General features: G+C 44.3%; 2 protein-coding genes across 2 annotated transcripts in view; one reads left to right on the top strand and one right to left on the bottom strand.

Annotated features, from left to right (window-relative positions):
* Positions 1-523: 523 nt before the first annotated feature.
* On the top strand, positions 524-11,658 carry LOC131265107 (elongation of very long chain fatty acids protein 7-like). Its single transcript, XM_058267369.1, has 6 exons — positions 524-665; positions 8,789-8,979; positions 9,046-9,126; positions 9,210-9,372; positions 9,984-10,120; positions 11,101-11,658. Exons 1-6 carry the CDS (start codon positions 524-526, stop codon positions 11,656-11,658), a joined length of 1,272 nt encoding a protein of 423 aa, XP_058123352.1.
* A 6,656-nt stretch (positions 11,659-18,314) lies between these two features.
* Positions 18,315-22,663, bottom strand: part of LOC131265427 (RING finger protein nhl-1) — a 28,007-nt gene continuing 23,658 nt past the window's right edge. The window contains exons 10-11 of the mRNA XM_058267687.1: positions 18,926-19,155; positions 18,315-18,829 (exon numbers count right to left, since the gene is read on the bottom strand). Of these exons, the coding sequence (XP_058123670.1) occupies positions 18,942-19,155 (214 nt within the window). The 3' untranslated portion in view covers positions 18,315-18,829; positions 18,926-18,941. The remainder of the gene's footprint in view (positions 18,830-18,925; positions 19,156-22,663) is intronic.

Raw genomic sequence — 22,663 nt, 5'->3', positions numbered from 1 at the left:
GAAAAAAAAAACAGAAAGAAATCTAACAGGACATTGCCGGAGGAGTCCTTCCTTGGATTCGTGTCCTAGCGAAAATTCAACCATTTCCGCAAACTCCACCGCGTGAACAATCGTGGTGTTCACAATCTCGGTCATCGAACGACGCGTCCCAATGCGCGGCCCAAATCGCCCCAAAGTGTCTCGAAAGAATGCGAAATCGGGCTTCGATGATGTAACGGTGTCAACGGCGTAATTTAAATTGGATTGATTTACAGCGAACGGAGGAACCGAAGCGAAAAACGGGACTGCGAGACGTGGCCCAACCTGGAAGCACTTTTTTTCGGGTTTGGGGGACTGTTTTGTGACTGCGTGCGTGCGGGTGTGAGTGTGTTCGTGTCCAACGACGAACCCTTCCAGCGTGGAGCGGAGAGGAAAACACATCCCAAATAGTGCAGTTTTTCCAGTTATTTCCGAGAGAGAAGTTCCGTCGCCTGGTCGCCGCCTTAGAAACCAAAGGAAAAAGTTAAACCCGTCCAGCATCAAAATGAGCGTCGCGGACAACTTCACCGACTTCTACTCCGGCTCGTCGTTCGTATTCCGGATGGCGGTGGACGAGTACCACAGCGAACGCAACTGGACCGGCCTGATCGACCGCTACTGGCTGATCGTGGAGGAGCTGATCGCCGGTAAGTAAGGATCCTTGCGCTCTAACCTCTCGCCTGACCAACCCGCACTCGAACGCCACATGCTTTGATGAGGAAGCAGTGGCCGCCATCGGGTCAAGTGGTGGTCGAGAAAATTATAGTGTTCGCACGCTAATCGTGTAGCAAGAAATGGCCCCCGAAGGTTACCCGCCTCCCCGTCCCTCACCATCGGCTCTCATCGCCTTCACTTGGAGCTATTAAAAGGTGGTAAAAAGCAGACACTTGTCCACTCCCGGGGCGTACTTTGAACCTTTCCATCTTTCGCAACGCCCAACCTTGGGTGGGAAAAACGTGTTCGATTCTACCAACTGCGATCGATCCGACTGCGACCCAGGCAACGGTTCGAAGTGGTTGCATATTTGATTTGGCTTTTCTTTTTCCTCTTTTTTTGTCGTACGCTTCGGTACAAGATCAGAATCGAATCGAAATCACAAACTTGTCTCGAACGCACCTGATGGGCGCTTTGTTTCCATCCGGCTTGTAAAACAGGCAGATACAGAAGAAATGCCGCTTGCCATTTCATCCAAAGCGCGAAAGCAACAAAAAAAAAGAAACCAGTTTGGCGTGTTTAGAACCGGATCGTTACGGAAATGTCTTTCTGATTAGCACGAGCAACGAATTTGTTTGAATGGAGTAAACTTCGGGTGATGTTTTTTCAATCGCGAAGGTGAGGTCATTGATTTATGGGTTCATTGATATTTATTTATTATGAAAGGTCTGCAAATTGTTCAATTAAAAATATCTTCCAATTTTTTTTTTATAAAAGAAACTAAAATTTATACTTGACCCGTTTCAGTGCTAACTTTTCCAAACCTTACCGTTTTGACCTTTTATTAAACAGCAAAGGAAAACTTGGAACGTGCACTTGACCTACTTTTCGATGCCCTTAGAACAACAAACACTTACGCCTAACATGCGTTTGGGAATGTTCACAATTTCGATCCAATTCCGATGAAAACTTCCACCGTGTTCCGGCAGCCAAGTGAACACGGAAACTCCACTCCAGCTGACCAAGGACGCAGAAAACAACTAAAAAACTCCCCCTTGATCCATCCGAAAGGGCCCCGAACTTCCTTCGGAGTTGGATGGGTGAAATCACGGCAAAGCGGTAGAAATCGCTCAAAGCAGCCAAGCGTACGAGGGCTTGTTGTTTTTTTTTGGAGGCGTCTACTTCTTATGTGATGCGGCCTTTTCGGTCGCCGATGCGTTAAAGTGAGCTCCTAAACCGTGGGTTTATGATCGCGATCGATCGGGCCAACAAAAAACATTTAATCGAGTTGTTTATTGTTCACTCGATGGTTAGGATCTTGATAAATTTATTTTATCACCAGATCTATAAACAATACGGCGGGGTGCTATAAAATATGTACCATGAACATTGGTGGTTTAATCTTTAGTCCAAGATGTTTATCAAGTATTTAGTCTATGTTTCAAAAATATATTCATGCCTTGTTGATGTCTCGGCAATTTAGGGTATTCTTTTTATAAATAAATGTTCATAATTTTACCACAAAGAAATAACATCTTTCACAATCTTATACATTGTAATACGGAATTTAAAAACCTACCAGTAAATGCTGTTGAGCTATGGCTTACCTTCAGCGAGCCCTTCCGAGCGTACTCCATCGGCAATCGACGAACCCGACGGTGGTCTGCAATATCTACTATAATTTATGCTCAACCCATACACGCACACACACACGCGCGCGCGGCTTAACTAATCAATGTATTCAGGCGATAAAAAGCCAGTAGATCGCCACGCCAACGATCGCCACCAGGAAGCAATCGAAGCCGAACGTGGCGCACTGATTGGCTTTCTTTCTCTTCTCGTACACCTTGACGTGCTGCCCTTTTTTACACACATTTACACAGACACATACACTGTCACGGATTAGGTCACTATCCCCCCAGAGCCGCCGAACATCGTTATCTCACCCGACCTTCACCCAGAAAGGAAAATGATCAACAGCGAGCCGTGGGGTTGGGTTCGGTTGCGTGACGCGTTGGTCCGGATGCTGCAAGTCTCCGTCGTACGGAGGAGTGGTGTGGGAGGGGGGACTGCCCCAGGATGCGGTATTCAAATGCAGTGGAATGTCGCGGCTTGTCTGGCCACCCGCTTCGGGGGAGCAGATTTGTAAACATGCGTGCCTTTTTAACTCGACGCAATAGGAACACCTTAACCGAACGTACGATCGAATTTCGAAGGGTTGGAATATGTTTAAATTTGGGTAAAAGTGGATGAAAGGGAACAAGGGTGGCCCGTGTGAAACATGTTGATAAACCTGAAATGCACCACAGATCGGTTTAAAGGTCCTAAGGTGGATGAGGATCCGCTTCAGGACATCGGCTGAGGCTCGTTTGGGTAAACCCTGCCTTGGTCGGTGCATAAATAAATATGTTAATGCTGCTCATCATAGATGCCGTTGACACATCTGTGTGAGACAACAAGCAGCAGTGTTCGGGAAATAGGTGTTTGTTTTTAATAATAGCTATTTTTGTCTCCCTTCTTATTCAGTTTTAAGAATTAAATCGTCTTACGTTCGATTTTTAAAACAAAACTCCTTTTCTCCCACCTGACTTCCTCTTTGAAGCACTTCTCTTTTATTATTCTTTGGCTAATAAGATCGATCGATGTTTTCAAGGCGCCTGATTTCGGAGACCGTTTCCTCGCCGTTTGACCTCATCGGCGTAAATATTCAACCCATTTTAAAGCTCCGCTCTCGCTTTGAAGGGTGATGCGCCCTGCCATTGAACTTATGGAAATTGTTTCTTTGCTTATCGCGCCACAGATGGTGCCTAGCCTCAGGGGAGGGAGTTATTTCATTTTTCGTAACCGACTTGAGTGGAATTAAATGGCTTGAACAGTTCGCACGAGATTTTTTCCCGATCAACCAAATAAAAAAACCTTAACCTTTTCAGTAAAAAGGGTTTAAAAAAAAGGGGGTATATATTTTAATTCCAAGTCAAACATACTTTCACTATTTGCTATGTTCAAATAAAATAAAAATAAAACCTGTGTGCGACCCAATTTAACAAAACTTGAAATCCCATTTCCCCCTTTCACGCCTCAACTTTACCCCGGAGAGTTTTGACAAGTTTTTAGGCTCCGGGTTGGGTGGGCGAACGAATCCATCACAACAACCGGCGTTCGTGTTTGATCGGTAACGATTTTTTTCTTTCCCAAACCTACCTCCCCCAGAGCAAAGTGGCCCAGTTTCGGCGCAACAACCGGCGCAAACGTAATCATTCGACCGATAAACTGCTATTAGGGAAATTGGCAAACAGGAAAACTAAACACGCGCTGGGTGGCTCAGAAAGAAAACCAAAAATCAATCTGTTCGAGAGAAGAAAAAAACGCGTTTAAAGAGTTGTGCAATTAAATTGAGATCGCTTGTAGGTTTTGCGAAAACTATTCGGCCGAAGAAAATTGTACCTCCATGTCGATGTGTGAGCCTTGAACTCGCCCATCTGACGCCTCGGGAGTGGTCGAGATAGAAGGCCAGCTGGCAGACGGTGGCTGCCAAAATGCTGATGCCTCATCAGCTGAATGTACATGACCTTCACTCCGGTATGCACTTGTTGACGTGCACTTGAAGCGCCATCATAGCGCCGACCATTCAACCACGTGTAAGTACATCGCACTTGCTGTCTCTTTACCACCACCTGCCCCCCTTTTTACCGATGTCGAGTGTCCAACGGCAAGACGCGGAGCATAATTTTTCACGACCAACAGCAACGACGCCACGCGCTAACGGTTTCGTTCGTTTCGGAGCGAATGAGAGGGGGTTCGTCGCTAGCGTTGAAGTCTTTCGATCTGTGTCGAGTCTTTCATGTGTCGATTGATTGTGCCGTTGCGCAACGAGGCCTACGCATGGCGCTGGTCGGCCGCTCGGTGTGTGTACACCGTTCACTGGGCCACCGTCTTTCCAACTATGCATCCCTTTCGAGACGTTTACTTTCCCCTTCACGCGCTCCTTCGCAACCCGCCACGTTCGTTTTCTCCGTTTTGCCTGTTTCGTCCAGTGCCTACTGCGAGCCGACGTTGAGATGAATGAAAGTAAAACTGATCTACCGTCGGATTACGAACGCCGAATGGTTTGCTGACACACTGTAGCATAAACCCCTCCACGGGTTGGAGAGAACAACAAACCAAACGACAACTTCACGACCAAGGAAAAACACGTAAAGTCGCTGGTCAATTGCACAACTGCCTCCCACCTCACCGGCTCGGAATACACATTACCCGATGAGTTTGCACTTGAACCGTACGTGAATGTCGGGAGGATGAGAGAAGAAAAAAAAAAGTGATCCATGCTAATAACAGACGTACCACCGACAATCCGGTTTTTTCGCTCTTCAAACACTAGTGGCCCCGCGTGGCGTTCGGCTTGCTTCCCCACGGCTGCACTCTCGGTTTTCATGATCATTACCACCCCGTGCGGGTCAATTACGGGTGCGCTTTCCGATAAAACCCCCTCGCACGCTGAAGGCGTTTCACTGACGTCGACGACGAACGCACGGTAACGAAGCGGTTAATGTGTACCGAGCACGTGCTCTTGAGTCGGCGGCGTTGTTTGCGATGGTACGCTTCCTGGTGGCGGACACCAACGGTAAACCGGTGGATACACCAACCATCTTTTTTTCAAACGTTCTTTGGATGCTCTACCATGTTGAACGGCGGAAGATACGACCGGTAGTTTTTCTAAATTTATTTAACATTCCACCGAATCTCGCCAGCGATCCTTCCTGTGTGACGATTTGTGAGCTAACAAGGAAATGGTTCATCAAAAATTCATTAAACAACCCAATTTTGATTGAAAATCAAGGTAGCATCTTCCGACATGTTAGTGTTTAACAAAATCTTTAGCGTAAGTAATCGGCGGAACCAATAACAACCAAACGCATCCAACACAATGCTTCCTAGAAGTGAACGATTCGTTACGGACGATGAGCCCATCGACACTAAACAACCGGGTTATGGATCTCCGGCTTGCCAACCGATCTAGGCGGCGGCCACTTAAGAAATCGACCAGTGCTTGATTGACTATGAGACGGAATCAATAGTGCACGATGTTGAAAAGATGCCGATTCATCTCTAAAATTATCTCTTTAGGAAAACTCTAAGCGTATCTGCGGGTTTCACATGCGAACAAATAATTTGCCAATTTTGGAACGAACCAACAATAAAGAATACAAGGTGGTTTAACTCACAAACTAAATTACTTTCCTTGTTTGATTTAATTTATTTTTCTACATTTTACCAAAATAAAACTCCAGACTTCATACACCAAAGAGAGACTGTCTCGTAATCATTAAAATTCAAAGAAAAGTTTACAAGGTGATAAGGAAAAGAAAATTTGAAACGTAAGATAAATAAACATTGAACGAAGATCCTCAATAAATATGAATCCCCTATAAAAAAAAATCTTTCTCCCTTTTGAAGCTTTTGGTTACTAAGTAGTTTTTGAGGCTCTAATCCAGGGGTCGGCATACATTTACTAAAAAGGGCCAGATGATTGAAAAGGAAACTGAAAGGAAGGGCTTAATACCTTGAACGGTAATTTAATTTTCAAATCTAAATAGTTACATTAAAAAGTGGCAGAAGATAAAATATTCAAAATGTTATCGCAAATTTTTCAAAAATATGTTCATACTTATTTTAGATGATTTTTTTTTCTCCAACATATAACAGGAACACCGTTATGCCATTTTAATCTTCATTTTTGGGATAAAAGCAAACCTGACATCGTGAAAAAATAAAAACTTAGATGGGTGTTTTGTAGGAAGCACTAAAGTTCAGAATAAATAAGAAAAATATACCTTTTAAAGAAAATGGTCTCTTATTACGAAATAAGAGGAACGTGGAATCTTTAGCAAGCACGGTCTTAAAAATATATGCGAAAGAGTAGAGAACTACTCAGTTACACGCAACCAATCATTCACATCGAAAATTAATAAATAATTAAACAAGTTAACGGCTGAAAAGCGGCGTTTATCAGATCCTCAAATTAAATCGGTGAAAGATTCTGCATTTAGATTATAAACACTTTTTTTATTTAATCACACTTACCTTGTTTAAGGTCAGATGTGACCCAAATCGGTTCAATTTAAAACTTACGATTTATAACCAACTGTATGGGTCTATTAAACTGACTGAACTATAAACTACGATTGTTTAATTGCCTCAAATAAAACCGTGCCTCGCTTGTTACACCGTCAACAACCGAATAAACTCGGACCCGGGGCTTATGGCCAGCCGCTTATGGTTACCGTGATGCACGCCCTTCGCCAGATGACGCGTTGCGCAATAGTTTTGCTACCGTCGCAAAGAACGGGGTTAGGTTTCACCGTTTTCGGTTCCTCACCTCGACCAAGTCCGTTCTTTAGCGTTCTAATGGCGCGATTAGCATACTCACACAAACACCAATAAATGTTAGCAGAATGTTTTCCATTTTGCTGCTCGAACGACGATACCCATCCGTCCGGTTCTCACGCACGAGTGACGATGCACACGAACGGTGCAGCACGTACTTGAAGTGCACGCCGCTCGACCCAAGTTCAAGTCTACCGTCAGCTGGCACTGGTACAAGGTAGAAAGCTTGCGAAAGCTTCCAAACCGCCTAGTGGCCTCCCGGGGAAGCCCCCGTCGGTAGGGCGAGGATGCCGTTTTCCCAAGCCGAAGCCACCCGGCGATCCATCGCTGCTCGATCGTTTTCTAGCCGGTTACGCAATGCGTTTGTTTTTCCGGCCGGTGTGCCGATGGATGGTTCGGTTCTTATCGGCCGGCCAGCGTCGGTGCTGATATAATAACCCTTGCCAGCACGGCTTAAGGATCCAGTGCATCGTTCTTGGTCAGGCGGAGTGGTTCAGGCAAACGCATCGAAGACCATCGTGCCCGTCGGTGTTTGGTGTCATTTTCTACAAACAATCAACTCGGCAACCGCTCAGTGCAGTGTCAGCGCAAAGTGTCGTACTAGAAAAGTGTTTTTTCGCGTTTTGGGTTTTTTGTTTGTTTGATCCGATTTCGAAACGCTCTTCGGAATTCGCTGACAAAGGCAAAGGGAACGGTTTACAATGGTGACGCCGGCGACGATGGCGTCCGCGCTGAGAACCAACATCGATTGGCACGCCCCGGTGGACATGATCAAGTCCGAGGTGTTGCTGACGATGGATGACTACACTCGAGGAAGCTCCATCTCGTCGCTGATTGCTCACTGGTGGCGCGCGCTGGTGGAACTCATTGCCGGTTGGTATCGAAGCGATCACAACGCGATGGATCGAAGGGACCTCCGATGATTAATGACGGGGTGGAGTTAGGTGAAGGACTTAGGAGCGACTAAGCGAGGGCTGCGTGACAGCAGGTGTCTGTTTTAAATTCTTCTCGAAACCGCTCGACTACTTCGCCGCGGCAACTAAGCGTGCTCTTGTGAGTCTGTGCGATTTCAATCAAAAACACACTCCATCAGCTTCTACCATTCTTTGTCCAATGCTATCAGAGAATGATGAAACGGCTTCGAAAAGTGATTGGACTGGATTGTGTGTTTTCTGCACGGTTCGATCGTAAGGGCAGAGTCAAGGCAGCCGTTCGAACAATCGACGGAATCGATTTTCTGTTCACCAAGCTGAAGGATGAATCACCATATAGAGTTGCTTTTGGGATGAGCAGACATTTTACCTTCACTTGTTTTTCGTTTCATTCCTACGACTAACAAAACTTGACTGGATAATGGATGTGTTTCACCACAAACTATCTGCAGAAGACATAAATTAATTCTGTTTTTGAGTTTTGATATCTAAGAAAAAGTTTTAAAGCTACTAAATGTAGCTAAACTAAATGTTTTAAAGTCTTTTAAAATCGGCCTTTATTTGTAAAAATAGTTGAACCAAACAAATCTCAGTAAATTCTCACTTTTGAACATTTTGTCGAAATATTTCATGAAATATTTCAGTAGCACAGGAAACTTTACGCCAGAAGGTTCCTAAATTTGCCAACAGATGGATTGATAGAAAAGCAAATTGTTTTGAAATGTTAAACGTATTTTTGTGAAAAATGAGTCCTTTTTCTTGTTATCTAATTTAGTATCTTTTCATTATCTGCGTTACAGATCCCAGAGCGAAACAGCTGCCCTTCATGGACAATCCACTGCCGACGCTCGGAATGATCACCATCTACCTCTTGTGGGTTCTCCTGATCGGTCCGATGTACATGCGGGACCGGAAGCCGATGGACTTGCGACGAGTGATCATCTTCTACAACCTGTTCCAGGTGCTCCTCAGTGGGTACATGTTCTACGAGGTAAGTGGCGTAGACGCGTTTCGTTCCGGTGTTTCACTTTCCACTGACCGTGCTTGTTCCTTCCAGCACCTGATGGCCGGTTGGTTGCGGGGCTACAGTTTCACGTGCCAAACAGTGGACTACTCCGACAGTCCTCTCTCACGAAGGGTAGGTAATTGTACCCTCAGTACAAACTCCGAATCTCTCAATCAATTGATAAGTAACAAACCATGTCACTTCTTTTCTCCCAGATGTTCAACCTCTGCTACGTGTACTACCTCTCGAAGCTGACCGAATTCGCCGACACGGTGTTCTTTGTGCTGCGCAAAAAACAGTCGCAAATTACCGACCTGCACGTCTACCATCACTCGCTCACACCGATGGAGGCGTGGATCTTGACAAAATTCATTGCCGGTAAGCTTATCCCCTATGGACTCAAAGTCCGTGCCATTTCAGAAATTACAAAAAAAAAGAGAGGCGACTCCGATTCGCAAAGAAATCGAAGATAAACGGCATCACACCCTGATGCCGCTGAAAAGGTGCGGTGAGGTGTAAAATGTATCATTCCATCGATTTAATAATTACAAATCCATCATCACGCACGATTTACCGATTGAGGGGCGTAACCGAACGTTGTCGTGTTCGTGAAGAGAAAAGGGCAGTTCGGCAGGAGGTTACAAGGTAGAGGAGTAAAAGGAAAAAAATATAAAGAAGGAAAGCAAACCACAAACGGTTTCACACATCCGCGTGTCAAACGCAATCAATAACTCAAAAGCGAATTAAAGCTCCCCGGTCTCCCGGCCGTATCGACGACATCAGGTTTCAACACGATTTAAACAACCCCCGCAAGGGCAAAAGGAGCAAAATAACCAAGTGACAGAGGATGGAAGACAAACATAAAAAAAAGAAAATCGCTGATAAATCGTCTGTGAATTGAACTGGAGGGCGGGGGAGGGCGAGTAATTTGCAGAGTCGATTTTTATTTCCCACCCTCCGTTTGTCTTTCGTCCTTTTTTCTTCTCCAGGTGGAAATGCGACGCTCCCGAACGTGATTAACAACTTTGTGCACGTGCTGATGTACTTCTACTACATGCTGTCAGCGATGGGCCCGCGCTACCAGAAGTACCTTTGGTGGAAGAAGTACATGACGGAGGTGCAAATTGTAAGTTGCAATGCTTTTCTCCCCCCTCTCTCGATTGGTTGTGGAAGGTATAATTTTCCGGAAAAAATATTTGATTGGTTTTACCGCCGTGTTATAATTTGGAGCCACGTATTTATTTTTGTTGCGCAAAAACTAATGACGAATAGATAATTTACTGGCATAATGAACTTGTGCACTATTCAAACTAGAAGTTCATTGATTTTTTCAAACGAAAAAATCAAAAAGTCGTTATTAGATTATCTATAACCCTGAAACCAAAGGTTTAAAACAACCGTGCTTTTTATCATAACATTTAGTTTTCATTTAAATAGGAACAATCCTTCCACCTGGTGATAAAAATTCAAATAATGATCAAATAGCTGTTAGAATAACTAAATAAAAAAAAAACAGCAACATCATATCTAGTGCGTTTTCAAATTGTTGGACACGCGGTGAACCTTAAGCATATAAGTAAAAGTAGAAAAAGAGCTAAAATTTAATATTTTCGCTAAAAGTTAAAACTCTACAAAGTAGGAAACAAAATTCGAAAGTACACCTTTCGATTGATGGAACAAACCAAATGGTAGTGACAATCACGGCTCAACAACGCCGTGAATTGTGTTAAATCATAAGTAGATAATATCGCTGGAATAACTCATTCTTTTGATCACATTTATGAGTAGATAATATCGCTGGAATAACACATTCTTTTGATTATATTTATTAGCAAACGGATGTAGTGCAATTAGGCTAATTCACTTTACCGAGTTTGAAGTTTATTATTTATTGAACGCAAATCAACGAGTTTGCGGGGAAATTTTTCATTGGTACTGTTTTACATTCCCTACCAGATGTAAATAAAATTCGAGCATTTGCTGCAGCGTGGCCGTAAATTCGATTGCACACAACCATTAATCCAGCCCACTTGCGGCTCTCGCATACGCACCAATCCGTTGGGCGTCATTATCTGATATCTGACCGCTTCGTTCCCTTCGTTGCAGATACAATTCATCATCTGCATCGCGCACTGCATCAATGCCCTCGTGACCGGCTGCCCGTTCCCGCGCTTCATCTCCACGCTGCTGCTCATCAACGCCACCATCTTCCTGGCGCTGTTCATGAACTTCTACATCGAAAGCTACAAGCGCAAGGGGAAGGCGTTACAGTCGGCCACGCCACTGACCGCCGCCGGTCACGCACCGACCACGAGCCTCCCGCCGGTGGAGGAGGAGGAGGTGGCAAAACATTCGGGTGTGCAGGAGCTCCCGCGGGACGAAACGCCGGCGACGGAAACCGCCACCGTGGACGCGCAGAAACCCTCGGAGGACATCAACAACAATCGACCGATGGTGGAGGTCGGGGGTAAGGGATTCGTGGCCGAAAGCAAACCACTGGCGGAGGTCCTTCCCGAGAGCTGCGCGGTTGGGTCGGGGGATGAGGATGAGGAGGATGCCCTGGAGACCTCCGGCATCCGGCAGCGGATAGTCGTCCCGACGGAGCACGCCAGCTCCGATAGCCGAACGACACCGCAGATCATCGTGGAACTAGCAAGCGGTTGACGCAGTCCTCGGTTGAAATAGTATGCCCGCGAGTGAACCATTGTGAGCGTGTGCCTGTATGTGTGTGCGTGTGTGCGTGCGTGTGTTTATGTATGTGTGTGTGTGAGTTTATGTGTGCCTTCAACCGCCACGGCGGGTTGGTCCAGCGGAGCCGTTTGTAAGGCGTTGCATCCGATGCATTTGGAGCCGGTGCACTCTCCGTCCCTTCCGTAGTGGTCACTCAGTCACTCAGTCAGTCAGTCAGTTAGTAAGTCCGGTTAGTAGGTCGGTTACAGGAGTCAGTCAGTTAGTCGAGCGGTCGAGCGACTTACATCGGGAGGCCTTGGATCGCACTGAAGAAAAACGAAACTAAACCGTACGCAAACGCCTCAACCGCACCGACACGAATGTCCTTTATGAGGATGCCAGCCGGGTCGTGTACCGACAAGGCAACGAGCGCAGAGAATATCGTTGAACATAGGGGGGGTAAGGCGGCGAAGGCTAGGAATATATAATATTACGAAAATGCAATACACATCGCAACGAAGCGTTAGTTTTCTTGGACAAACCACGTTCTATTTATTTTTGTGCTGGCATTTTGCTTTCTTTCTTTCCTCCTTTCTAGATCCACCAACGGTTTACAAACGGGGGTGGTGAAAAAACCCCCCAAACGGAGGAAACCCGGACGGCAATCGATTCCCGTTCAATTTATCTCCGAGATCCATTTTCCGGGCAGCAGAAATGCTGCTTTTTTCCCTTTGGCCTTCCTCTTCTTGCGACCACTCTATCCTCTGTTGACGGGAAAATACCGAACCAAACCGGTGAATGGCACCAACAGACGCACTATTTTCCGACCTCCCTTCGTCCTCTTCACCCCCCCCTTTTCCATCGTGGGATCGAGGAAAATACGGCCCTGGAAACAGCCGTCTCTATCCCTTCCGAGTGTTGCTTCGACCGTCCATTTTCCCCATTGGTTCATCGTGCATCGTTTGCTTCCGCACATTTTTCCCCCGTTCCGTTGTAAGAAGGGTTAAACTTTTCCATCCCACTTTCGAGTGCCTATTTGTACTTGGTCGTTTTATTTTTCCGAACATTTTCACTCTCCAGAAAGCTTCTTCCGGCTTTTGTGGTGTAGAGTGGAACGAACGAAAATAAAATGAAATGACACACACACACACCAATACACGTTGAGGTATTTATCTCCTGGAATAAAAAAAAACCTACCTAAGATCCGTTGTAGTCGACTTTGGCGTGGTTTTCCCTGTCCATACCACTTAACCCATCCGTACCGCGTGCCGAGTAGCGTATGCAATTTTCTTTTCCATCTGCGTGCGCTTCCTTAGAAGTGGTCTGTCCTCAATGGGCCAGCGGTCGGCGGGAGAGGAAAGGTACGTTCTACTCTTCCCCGGGAGAGCCGGGTAGCTTTTCTGCTTTTCCGCGAAACACACATTTATTTCTCGTTTCCGTCGATGGAAAGACACATCGATCGAACCACTTATCCATTCGGGGCCATTTCGGGGGGAGGGTAAGCGAGGGAGTTCTTGGGAAGCTAGTTAGTCAGCGTCGTGGCCAAGTGGCCAGCATTAATGATGGTAACGATGCTGCATTTTAACGTTTCTGTTTTCCTGTTTTTCCGCCCCACTTTTGCGAGCGGCGCGATTAAGCATTCACTTGTGCTGCCGAGGGGATTTTCTTTTTCTACTTTTTCTCGTCTGTCATTTGAAGCGCGAGCGCACACAAAAGCGGAAGGAGTACGCTGCAGTGGAGGATTTTTCGCCATCGTCAGTCGTTTACAACAATACAGGAGAGGGATGAGAAATGCAGGATAAAGTATAGGGCCACAAGCCGTTCCGAGTGGAACGGTGAGTGATTGAATAATTCCATTCGACGGTAGGAATACTGACAGATGCACTCGGGATGTAGGAATAGCTTGGGAACAACCGCTTCTGAGTAGAATTTTATCTTACGTTTCTTTCTTCCTTTGACGTGAGATTTTGTGGTATCGCTTGACTAAAGTAAACCTGGTATTTTCTAACAGAGATCTTGATGAATTAAGAAAGTTCAACAATTTGGATTTCCATCTTTTATTATTCATCTGTTGCCTTAGAAATCTATATCTATAAAATTCTTGTGTCACGGTGTTAGTGTTCAAACTCCTCCTAAACGACTGAACCATTTAAACTCAAACTTTGCACACACGTTCCTTAGGTATGAGAATAGGTTTTTAACTATGTCTCATATCTGTAAATTTTATACTTTTTTAATTAATTACAATTTTCTATCGTCATACATTGGTTTGTTTGTTTTGTTTACATTCAGCAATGACACATAAAGTGAACTACAACAAGTATAAACGGACACAGCAACATGCCTTTTGACATACTGTGGTGGTGAGTTTAATACAAAAGTGGTGAATTTAATTCAAACAAGTCGTTTCATATAAGTGACGATAGTAAAATCTTTGTTAATTTTTGGTAATAATAACTAATGTTGTTAATTGGTGGTAGTAGAATATGTGTTCAAATTATTGTTGCTTAGAGCAGTGAGAAAACCTTCTCATTTACCAGTGTTGTGAAAACGAATTTCAGTATAGTTACTACAGCGAGGCTATGAACTCGCGAGTAGGGACGAGCATGCTTATTCGTCACGTTTACATGCAATCCAACGTGGCGTAAGTTTTACTGTTACCAGGACAAAATGCGGCGCATAGTCATGATAGAACAAAACGTGTGTTCAAACATTAATGTCGCTGAATTTAGTCCGACAAGCTATGATTAGTATCGAGGATCGTTGCATGGTAATTAAAAATTTACCGCTAAGTTATTGTTATGTTTTAGGTTCGCCGAATCGAAGTGCATTTAATTTGATGGACACTGAAATAAGTCGTGAACTGCAGCATAATATTGCAGTCATGTTGGATATCGTTTCTCACAACGTATCAATGTTGACTGATGAACAAGCATATGTTTACGAAAGCATTATCATGGCAGTATCAACGGGACAAAGTGGTATCTTTTTTTGGATGCCCCAGTCCGAACTGGCAAAACATTTCTCATATCGCTCTTGCTTTCCAAAATACGAGCAAACAATGACATTGCAATACCAGTTGCTTCATCTGGAATTGTAGCTGGAAATGGAGGTAGAACGACGCATTCATCATTTAGGCTACTTCGAAACATCAATAGGAACACAAAAGCCGTATGAAACAACAAAAATCAATCACTCATGGCCTAGGTCATGCAACAGTGAAAAATAATTATCTGGGAAGAATGCACCATGGCAAAGAAGCATTCTCTTGAGGCGCTGTACAGAACACTCAAAGACGTGAAGTGTAATAAAGATTGTTCCAGTAATACAGTAGATCCCTGCAGTACGCTATTCTCGATATACGCGAATTCGCAATACGCAATTTTTTACAACTGACAGCCCATAGGGTTGCTCGACTTCTATTAGTCAGTTTTACTTTGTTTTGGTAGAATGAAGTTTTTAATATGCACTTTTTAACAGAGATATAATGAAACAATGGAAAAAATGGAACACTTATTAGTTATTTGGATAAAAGATATGTTAAATAAGCGGTTCCCTCTCAGTGTCAACTCTTCAATATGAAGTATAAACTATATGGCAGAGGAAATCCCCAATACGCGAATCGATATACGCTATTGCGTTCGGTCCCAAACATTCGCGTACTGCGGAGACCAACTGTACTGTGTTTCTCCTCTCAGGTGATTTCAGGCAAACTCTTCCCGTAGTGCCACGATCCACCTATGCTGATAAGATCACCTGAACTTGCCTTACTCATCGGTGTTGTGGAGCAATATTGAAAAACTTTAACTAAGCATAAACAGGCACGTCCAAATGCTACATGATCCATCAGCTTTTACTTTCTCCAAACAGTTATTAGACATCGGCAATACACCTTAGCAGATTCTTAAAAAGCTCTAATAGAAACCCAATTTAGAAAACTAATATGTACGTCATACATGGCTTACCAGGCGTACATAAAACATCGTTCATTCAATTGGTCTGCTTGATTAATAACAAAATAAGGATGATAATCATTAGCAGCCTCACTATAAGCTTTTTACGACGTAAAAAGTGTAAATACAATGAAATTAATGTACTTAAGAAATATAATGTGACCGTTAAACCAATTTTTAACAACATCAAACGGGTCAGCTAGTTGTATATAAAAATGGTAGTTAGACATGGATCCCTGTAAGTATTGAAGCTTTTCTAAACAAGTTCCATCAGATTTGATCCTCTCATTAGAGGGACATAGTGAACAAATAGTCCTTTTGACATGGCAGAACAAATATAAAATAATATCCTTAAGGGGACGAAGTAGATCGTTATTGAAAGAAGGAAAAAACATTTTGTAGCAATTAATATGTTTAAGATTTTTGGTATATACACACACGGTGTTTTAAAGAAGCAGTAAAGTAGAAACAAGATCGGTAAAAAGAGAGGTCGATGCAAATCGTTTTTCTTCACCGCCATTGTTTTGATAGTTAGTTTGAAAAGTGTTCAACAAACATTCTTGCATTATGTAGAGTATCTTTGTAAGAGTCTCTTGCACGAAATAGGTAACCGAAAAGTCTGTATCACCGTGTTTCAATTACGACACATGGCCTCGCGATTAGTGTCGTAAAATAATATCCAGAGTAGTCGAACGTGCTCCCCAGGGCGAAGTCATGGGATATGGATCCTATTGGTCCTCATGGAAGAGCCACATCCAAGTGCGAAAACATTGCTTACGTGCGACTTCCCACCAAACACCTCAATTACTTGTTTAGTTAGTGAAATATGCGAAATTGTCTATACAGAAACATTTCAAGGCGCTCATGAAAGGTAAATAAAATTCAAACCAATTGTCAAACATATTTCCACTCGATTTTAGGCCCTTTACACGGAATGCTTCGACCTCTTTTTTCACCGATCTTGAGTGGGAGTATTATTTTTATTACTGATTTCCAATTGCTTATCACAAGTAATGTTTTTCTTGGTGTCACACCGTTAAAATTACAGATAAGGCAACTTTTTTTGTTACGAAGCCAATCGGGTCACGTATGTAATCCCATTACGTTTGACGTTTGTAATTTCCTTGCCCACTAATAACGGAGTCCTTTTTTGTGGTAAAGATCGAAAAACGATTTGACTAAAAGCAGAGCAAGACGATCGACAATGGGAGCCAACTCCAAGGATCCCCAACCTGTCAGCCTCAGGGAATGACAACGAATGAGATTGTTTCCTTCATCCGCGTGCCGAAACCACAAGATTTGCTTTTCAATTTCACTACGAACCAGGTAGAACCAACTTGCGCAAGCAACAATACCGAGGTCGACTTACTACGGGATCGAAAGGAATCCAGTTGTTTCCTCGTCGCAGCCAGATAGAATGAATTGGAAACGTCCTCTCGTTGCCCTCTCTCTCTCTTTCTCTATCTCCTTCGAAGAATAGCAGAAAGGTAGAATAAAATGAAACTCATACCGTTCCTGCCGAGTCGATACTGTGCGAAAGTTTGCATCTTTGCTGAGTGGACGACATGAATGTTGCACTTTTCAAAATTAAACTCACCTTTCGGTAAGCGACGCACACTACCACCATTTCCCCCACTACCCCACAGATCCAATACAAAACAAGAATGGGAAACAAGCATTAAAAAAAAGCTATACGCATTCCATCTCATGCATCTCATCCCTTTCGCCTTCGTTCTGACGGGGATCAATTTCGTTCGTTTGCGTTACTGGCTCCGTCGATTTTCCCCCCTCAGCCGAGGTTTTCCACCAACCTTGTGCACACCGTGGGAGAAAAATACAATTTTGGTTGATTGAACGCTCGGTCCACCGGCGCGGGCCGCTTGATGGAAGCTGCCGAAGCGCAACGGTTTTTTCTTTTTTGAATGTTCGAAATTGTGAACGTTGCTTGCGGCGACGCAAGCACCCTGACGCCGGTGACATCCAGAGCAGGCAGCGGGGGAGGGAGGGGGGGACGTATCGGAAGGAGCAGCAGCACAATGCCAAGGACGGGAACAAATAACCGGCATTCGGGGTTCGGGCACGATTTCGAGCAAACACACCGATGCCGCGTTCCGATTGAATGTTTCATTTTGGAGCTTTTAATCAAAAGGGCCCCCACGAGAACACACACACACACACTTTTCCGCCTGACTTTTCACATATTTGAGGATGTTGTTTGCAAGAGAGGTCCGTGTGTCTGTGTGTGTGCATGATATGGGTGCTTTATTTAAAATCTCTCCAAAAAGTAGAGCGAGCCGACGAGCTAAATATTAAAATGCACCAATATGTTACACCGAAATTGAAACACAAATGACCACCGATGTTGGGTGAATGCTTTAGCCGCAAGTTTCGGACATCGACTGGCGTGTAGTATTAAAAGTCTGTTTGAAAACCTCCACACCACGGACCCGCATCGGGTTATTTGTTTGCGTTTGGCTCGGTTTGCCGCTGCATGGTAAAGTAATTTTGGACACGTTGGAAGCAAATAATTGGTCCGTTATGAGAAATTCCGTCACGGCCGGCAGATCAATCAAACTTGAAACGATACGTGACTGACAGTCGAACATCGGCACAGTCGGAATCAGCAACAGTTCGGATACCGGAACAATAATTTCAACTTCCCCACCCCATTCGAAAAGAACTCCCCCAATGGTTGGTCTCAAACGTAGTAAAAACTCACGAAAAACTTTATTCCAATAAATTGTCTAGCTAAAACCACCACAATTATGCTGCAGTATCGTTATCTTTCACACGTGGCAATCTAGCCGTGTTTGTTCACCTGTTTGCGTTAGTTACTATTTAATCGATTTCTTCTTCTATATCGTTTCATATGTAGAGCAGACGATCCGCTAACGGTACACTAAACGTCTGCCGAAGTAGGAATAATGGTGTTACATATTACATTTCCCTCATAAATAGCGCACTAAGCTAGCACGAGTTTGATTGTGATTCTTTTTTTTTAATTTTCTGCTTAAAAGTTTTTTCCCTGATTTGGCGTAGGAAGTGAAAACTTATCTTCAGGGAATTTTTCACTAATGTTTCTGGGATGAGGAAGCAATGTGGCTTGTTTAATGGAATTTAAAGAAAGGAGGTAACAAAAAGAAAGAAAAAAAAAACCAACTGGAACCCATCCGTCTGCTCCCTGCTGGTGAGGAAAGAGTTCGAAAAGGAGTCTGTGGAAAGAACGTGAAAAATCATTTAAAACAATTACCAAAGTGTTCCACATTCTTGCCTCGCGCAATAGATCACACCAAGGGAAATGAACTCACCGTGAAAGCAGCACAATTAGAACACCTGCACGCGATGGTTCTCGCGATCGCACACCAAAATGTTGCCGTTCGACATGATGGCGACGCCCTCCAGCCCCTTGAACTCGGCGTCACCCGATCCCCAGGAGCCGAAGGCGCGCAGGAAGCTTCCGTCCGGGTGGAAGATCTGGATCCGGTTGTTGCCGGAGTCGGCGACGCAGATGTAGCCTTGATCGTCCACCGCGACGCCCCTGATGGGAGAGAAAAGTAAAACAAGTATTAATAATATGCCGATTAAGTTATGGAAATTTGATGTTGATTGTTGATCAATCACAGCGAAATTGGATTGATTTGATTTGCGATGGAAATAATGAAGTTGAACGGGATTTGAAGTTCGATGAAATACACCGTTCGAAGGTAAACATTATTCAGCTGCATCTATGCACTGTTCAACTGTAAGCAAACATTGACATTCAATAAAAATGCTGTTGCTTTTCTATATATGGTTCAAACGCAAATGTATATAGTTCAAACGCAACTAAACATTGAACACCGCCAAGCTGAAACGTTTACATGATATAGGTTTTGTTTCGCTTTATTGCTTTCGTTTGCAAAGACCATTAGATTGAAAATAATCATAATTTATAATCCAGACACATTAAAATTTTATAATAAACAGCATATTGCGTTAAAAATAATTCTCGATCTTTGTTGGAAGTCGTTTTAAGTGTTCATGGATTTCGGGGTGGGATTTACTTTAAGACTTTCCGCTCAATTATTGTTTATCATCGAGTGTCATAAGCGATAACATGACAAGAAACGAACCTGGGCAACATAAACGTGCATTGACATTGGGGATGTCAAATGTTTAGCTGGGTTTGAACTACATTCACTTACGTTTGAACCATGGACAGATATGTAGGCAACAGCATTTTAGTTGGGCGTCAAATGTTTACTTACGGTTAAACAATGTTCAGATGCAACTGAACAATATTAATTTAGGCTCAAAAATGGTGTATGTGTAAAAAACTGTAAAGCAACGGATGAACTATAGTTTGTGTTGAAGAATGGCATAATTCCCCCCCATCTTACAGAGTTTATTGTTATACATTATTGGATAAAGTCCAGTCGATCAGTCAATGGAAGATTTATGAGGCCAACAAACAGGTGCCGTTTTTAATCAGAATGAAATATTGTAATCGATGACTCGGTAAAGCCCTTCCCAGCGCCTCCAGGGTGTTCGGGTGAACTTGTAATCGAAGCGCGATGGCAACCGACACCAGTGAGCCAGAGGCTGGCCAATATTCCCATTATTAACATCAGCGTCAGCAACATCATCGTCATCATCATCGTCATCCTCAGCCGGTGTTGGATTAGTGTCAATCGAAGGGATCTTTTCATCCGAACAATCGTGCCCACCGGGGGTACAGATCCGATTGGCGTCCGTCCGGCTTCTGCCCGAGAGGCTCGCTGATTTATGCACCACCAAACGTCGTCACAGCGTGCGGCACCATCTTGGGCAGCATACCGGTGAGGGTGGGGGTGAGGGGGAACCCCATCGGCGGAACCGACCGACGTTACTTTGTGTTTCGTGGCGGATCGCGTGTCGCGCGAAAATAATTTTAAGAGGAAAAATTCAATTACCGCAACAAATTGGATCAAGCTGGCTGGCGGGTGAAAATGGTTGGACGCCCCGAGGGCACCGTAACGTTTGCCCGTCCGGATGCAAACACCATGGGGAGGTGGCGTTTTTTTTCCTCCCGCCGGAAAAAGCTTTTTCAATCTCAAGGGATGACATTTTCTAGGTCCAGGGCATAGGATAGAGGCTCGGGAGCTCATTTCCCGGGCTAACAAAATTCTTGACTTAAATTAGCTAAAAGCCATGATGCGTGCTCCCCCGAGGGGGAAAGCTGAGGAACGGATGAGGTGGGTGCAATTCTTATACGCCCATCGACACGTGCTGTTAGCTTCTCCCATCGTTTTGCAAGGACCTTTGATTATTCGTTGTTTGATGTTATATTTGCATTCGCCCCCGTGGCAACATTCTTAGAGGTAAGATTGTTTTGTCACTGGTATTCACGGCTCATTTTCCTTCCCTTCTTTTCGCAATCATATTACAGCGAATCGCAGCAAAGTGTTTCTCGCCGACACGCAAATAGCACGAACGCAACGTGGACGGGGCGAGTTCGTGCGAATAACGATTAATGAAATTAAACGCCAATGACAACCATCAATCATTTCCCGCATTTACCACGAACCACTTGGCAGGGGGAAGGTTGATGTGAGTGGGAAATCACGAAGCGAAAAAGAACTCTGCACACGCCAGGAAGCACTTGGCGCGACATTCTGATGTAATCTGTCATCCAACAAAAGGGCGGCTATTCGATGGGCTCGGTTGGAGGGGGCCCGGAGGGTGGAACGTAGGTTGGCTTTTTCTTCGGAAAGCTCATCAAATGTGCCGGAACCGTGGAGCGAAGGTGTGTGCATCGTTTTTCTTTTGCATTTCGCCGATCGATACCTTGTTAAAGTCGAGCATTTTTCTCGGTTTTCTCGGGCAGAAATATTTACCTAGCGAAAGAAATTTATTTACCTTTGCCACTAGTGTCACTTAAATATTTGCAAACTCTCGGAATATGGTTGAACATGGTTGTACGTTGCAGAAAAACTGTTTTAAAAGTGTAATTTGCCAGAAAATTGGTTAGTTCAACCTAATGTTTTCAAATATTAACTTTACGAAACATGTTGCTTCAAACTCATAACATTAAAGTTGCCGTGTTGGTATATAAGATTGTAAAATATAAACCAGATTAATCAGAGATGACAATCATCCCCAAAGATACTATCAAAAAAAAAAAAAAAACATTGGTTAGGTTCTTTAGCTTTCGAGACTGGTTTACCGGATTCTTGATTTGTTAAGCTTGACAATGAAGAGACTGTTTTCCTGTTTTTGTCTCTTGTTTTATGACATCAGAATACAAGGAGCTCCCAGTTTTCAACGTGACGGTTTGAGACCCTATTTCCATCCTTAAAAAAACTCGCTTCCGTGACGAGATATGTTCAACGGATGGCAAACGGTTGAAATGAAACTGGAACGATAGAATGCACGGCCCCGGGAATGGTTGCTCGTTTTTCCTGGACAAGTTTTCATCAATTCCATCCAATATTAGATACATTTCCTCCGCCCGGCACGGAAGGTATTCGGCAGCCGGCGTTCTAGCGATGGCTTTTGGTGCACGCCATCTCACCCGCCCTCGCTTTGATCTTGCCAATCCGAAATGGAGATTGATCGAATTATTTACGAAATTTAATAAATCATTCATCCCGCCGGCTGATGCTCGGTAGCGAACCAAGAACGTCCAGCGCGATGACGAACGAATGGCACAAACAGGATACCGGCTGCCATTTCGTGGCCACGCGGTGGTCTAATAGAAGCTGACAGAAGGGAAAGCTAGCGCAAAACTTGATGGATTTCCAGCTTTTCACCAGGCCCAGCCCGTGGTCGAGTGTAATTCGTAATTCGATGCGGGTGTAATTGTAAAACTTTCCGGAACAATCATGCCGGGTGCGCGTCAGCGGGAAGAACCATTTTGGTGGTGAAGAAGGAGGGGGGAGGGGGGAGGGGGCGTGGATGCTGAGTGACATTATCTGTCCGGTCCCCCCCGTATTTCCTTCCGTTCTCCGGTTTCAGGCAACTCGCGGCCAGTCAGCAATTAAATGAGCAGCTCGGAGCTGACGCTTCGGTGAGCTTTTCGCAACTCG

Source organism: Anopheles coustani, chromosome 2 (assembly GCF_943734705.1).
Source record: "Anopheles coustani chromosome 2, idAnoCousDA_361_x.2, whole genome shotgun sequence".
NCBI lineage: Eukaryota > Metazoa > Arthropoda > Insecta > Diptera > Culicidae > Anopheles > Anopheles coustani.
This window is presented reverse-complemented; position numbering and strand designations above follow the sequence as displayed.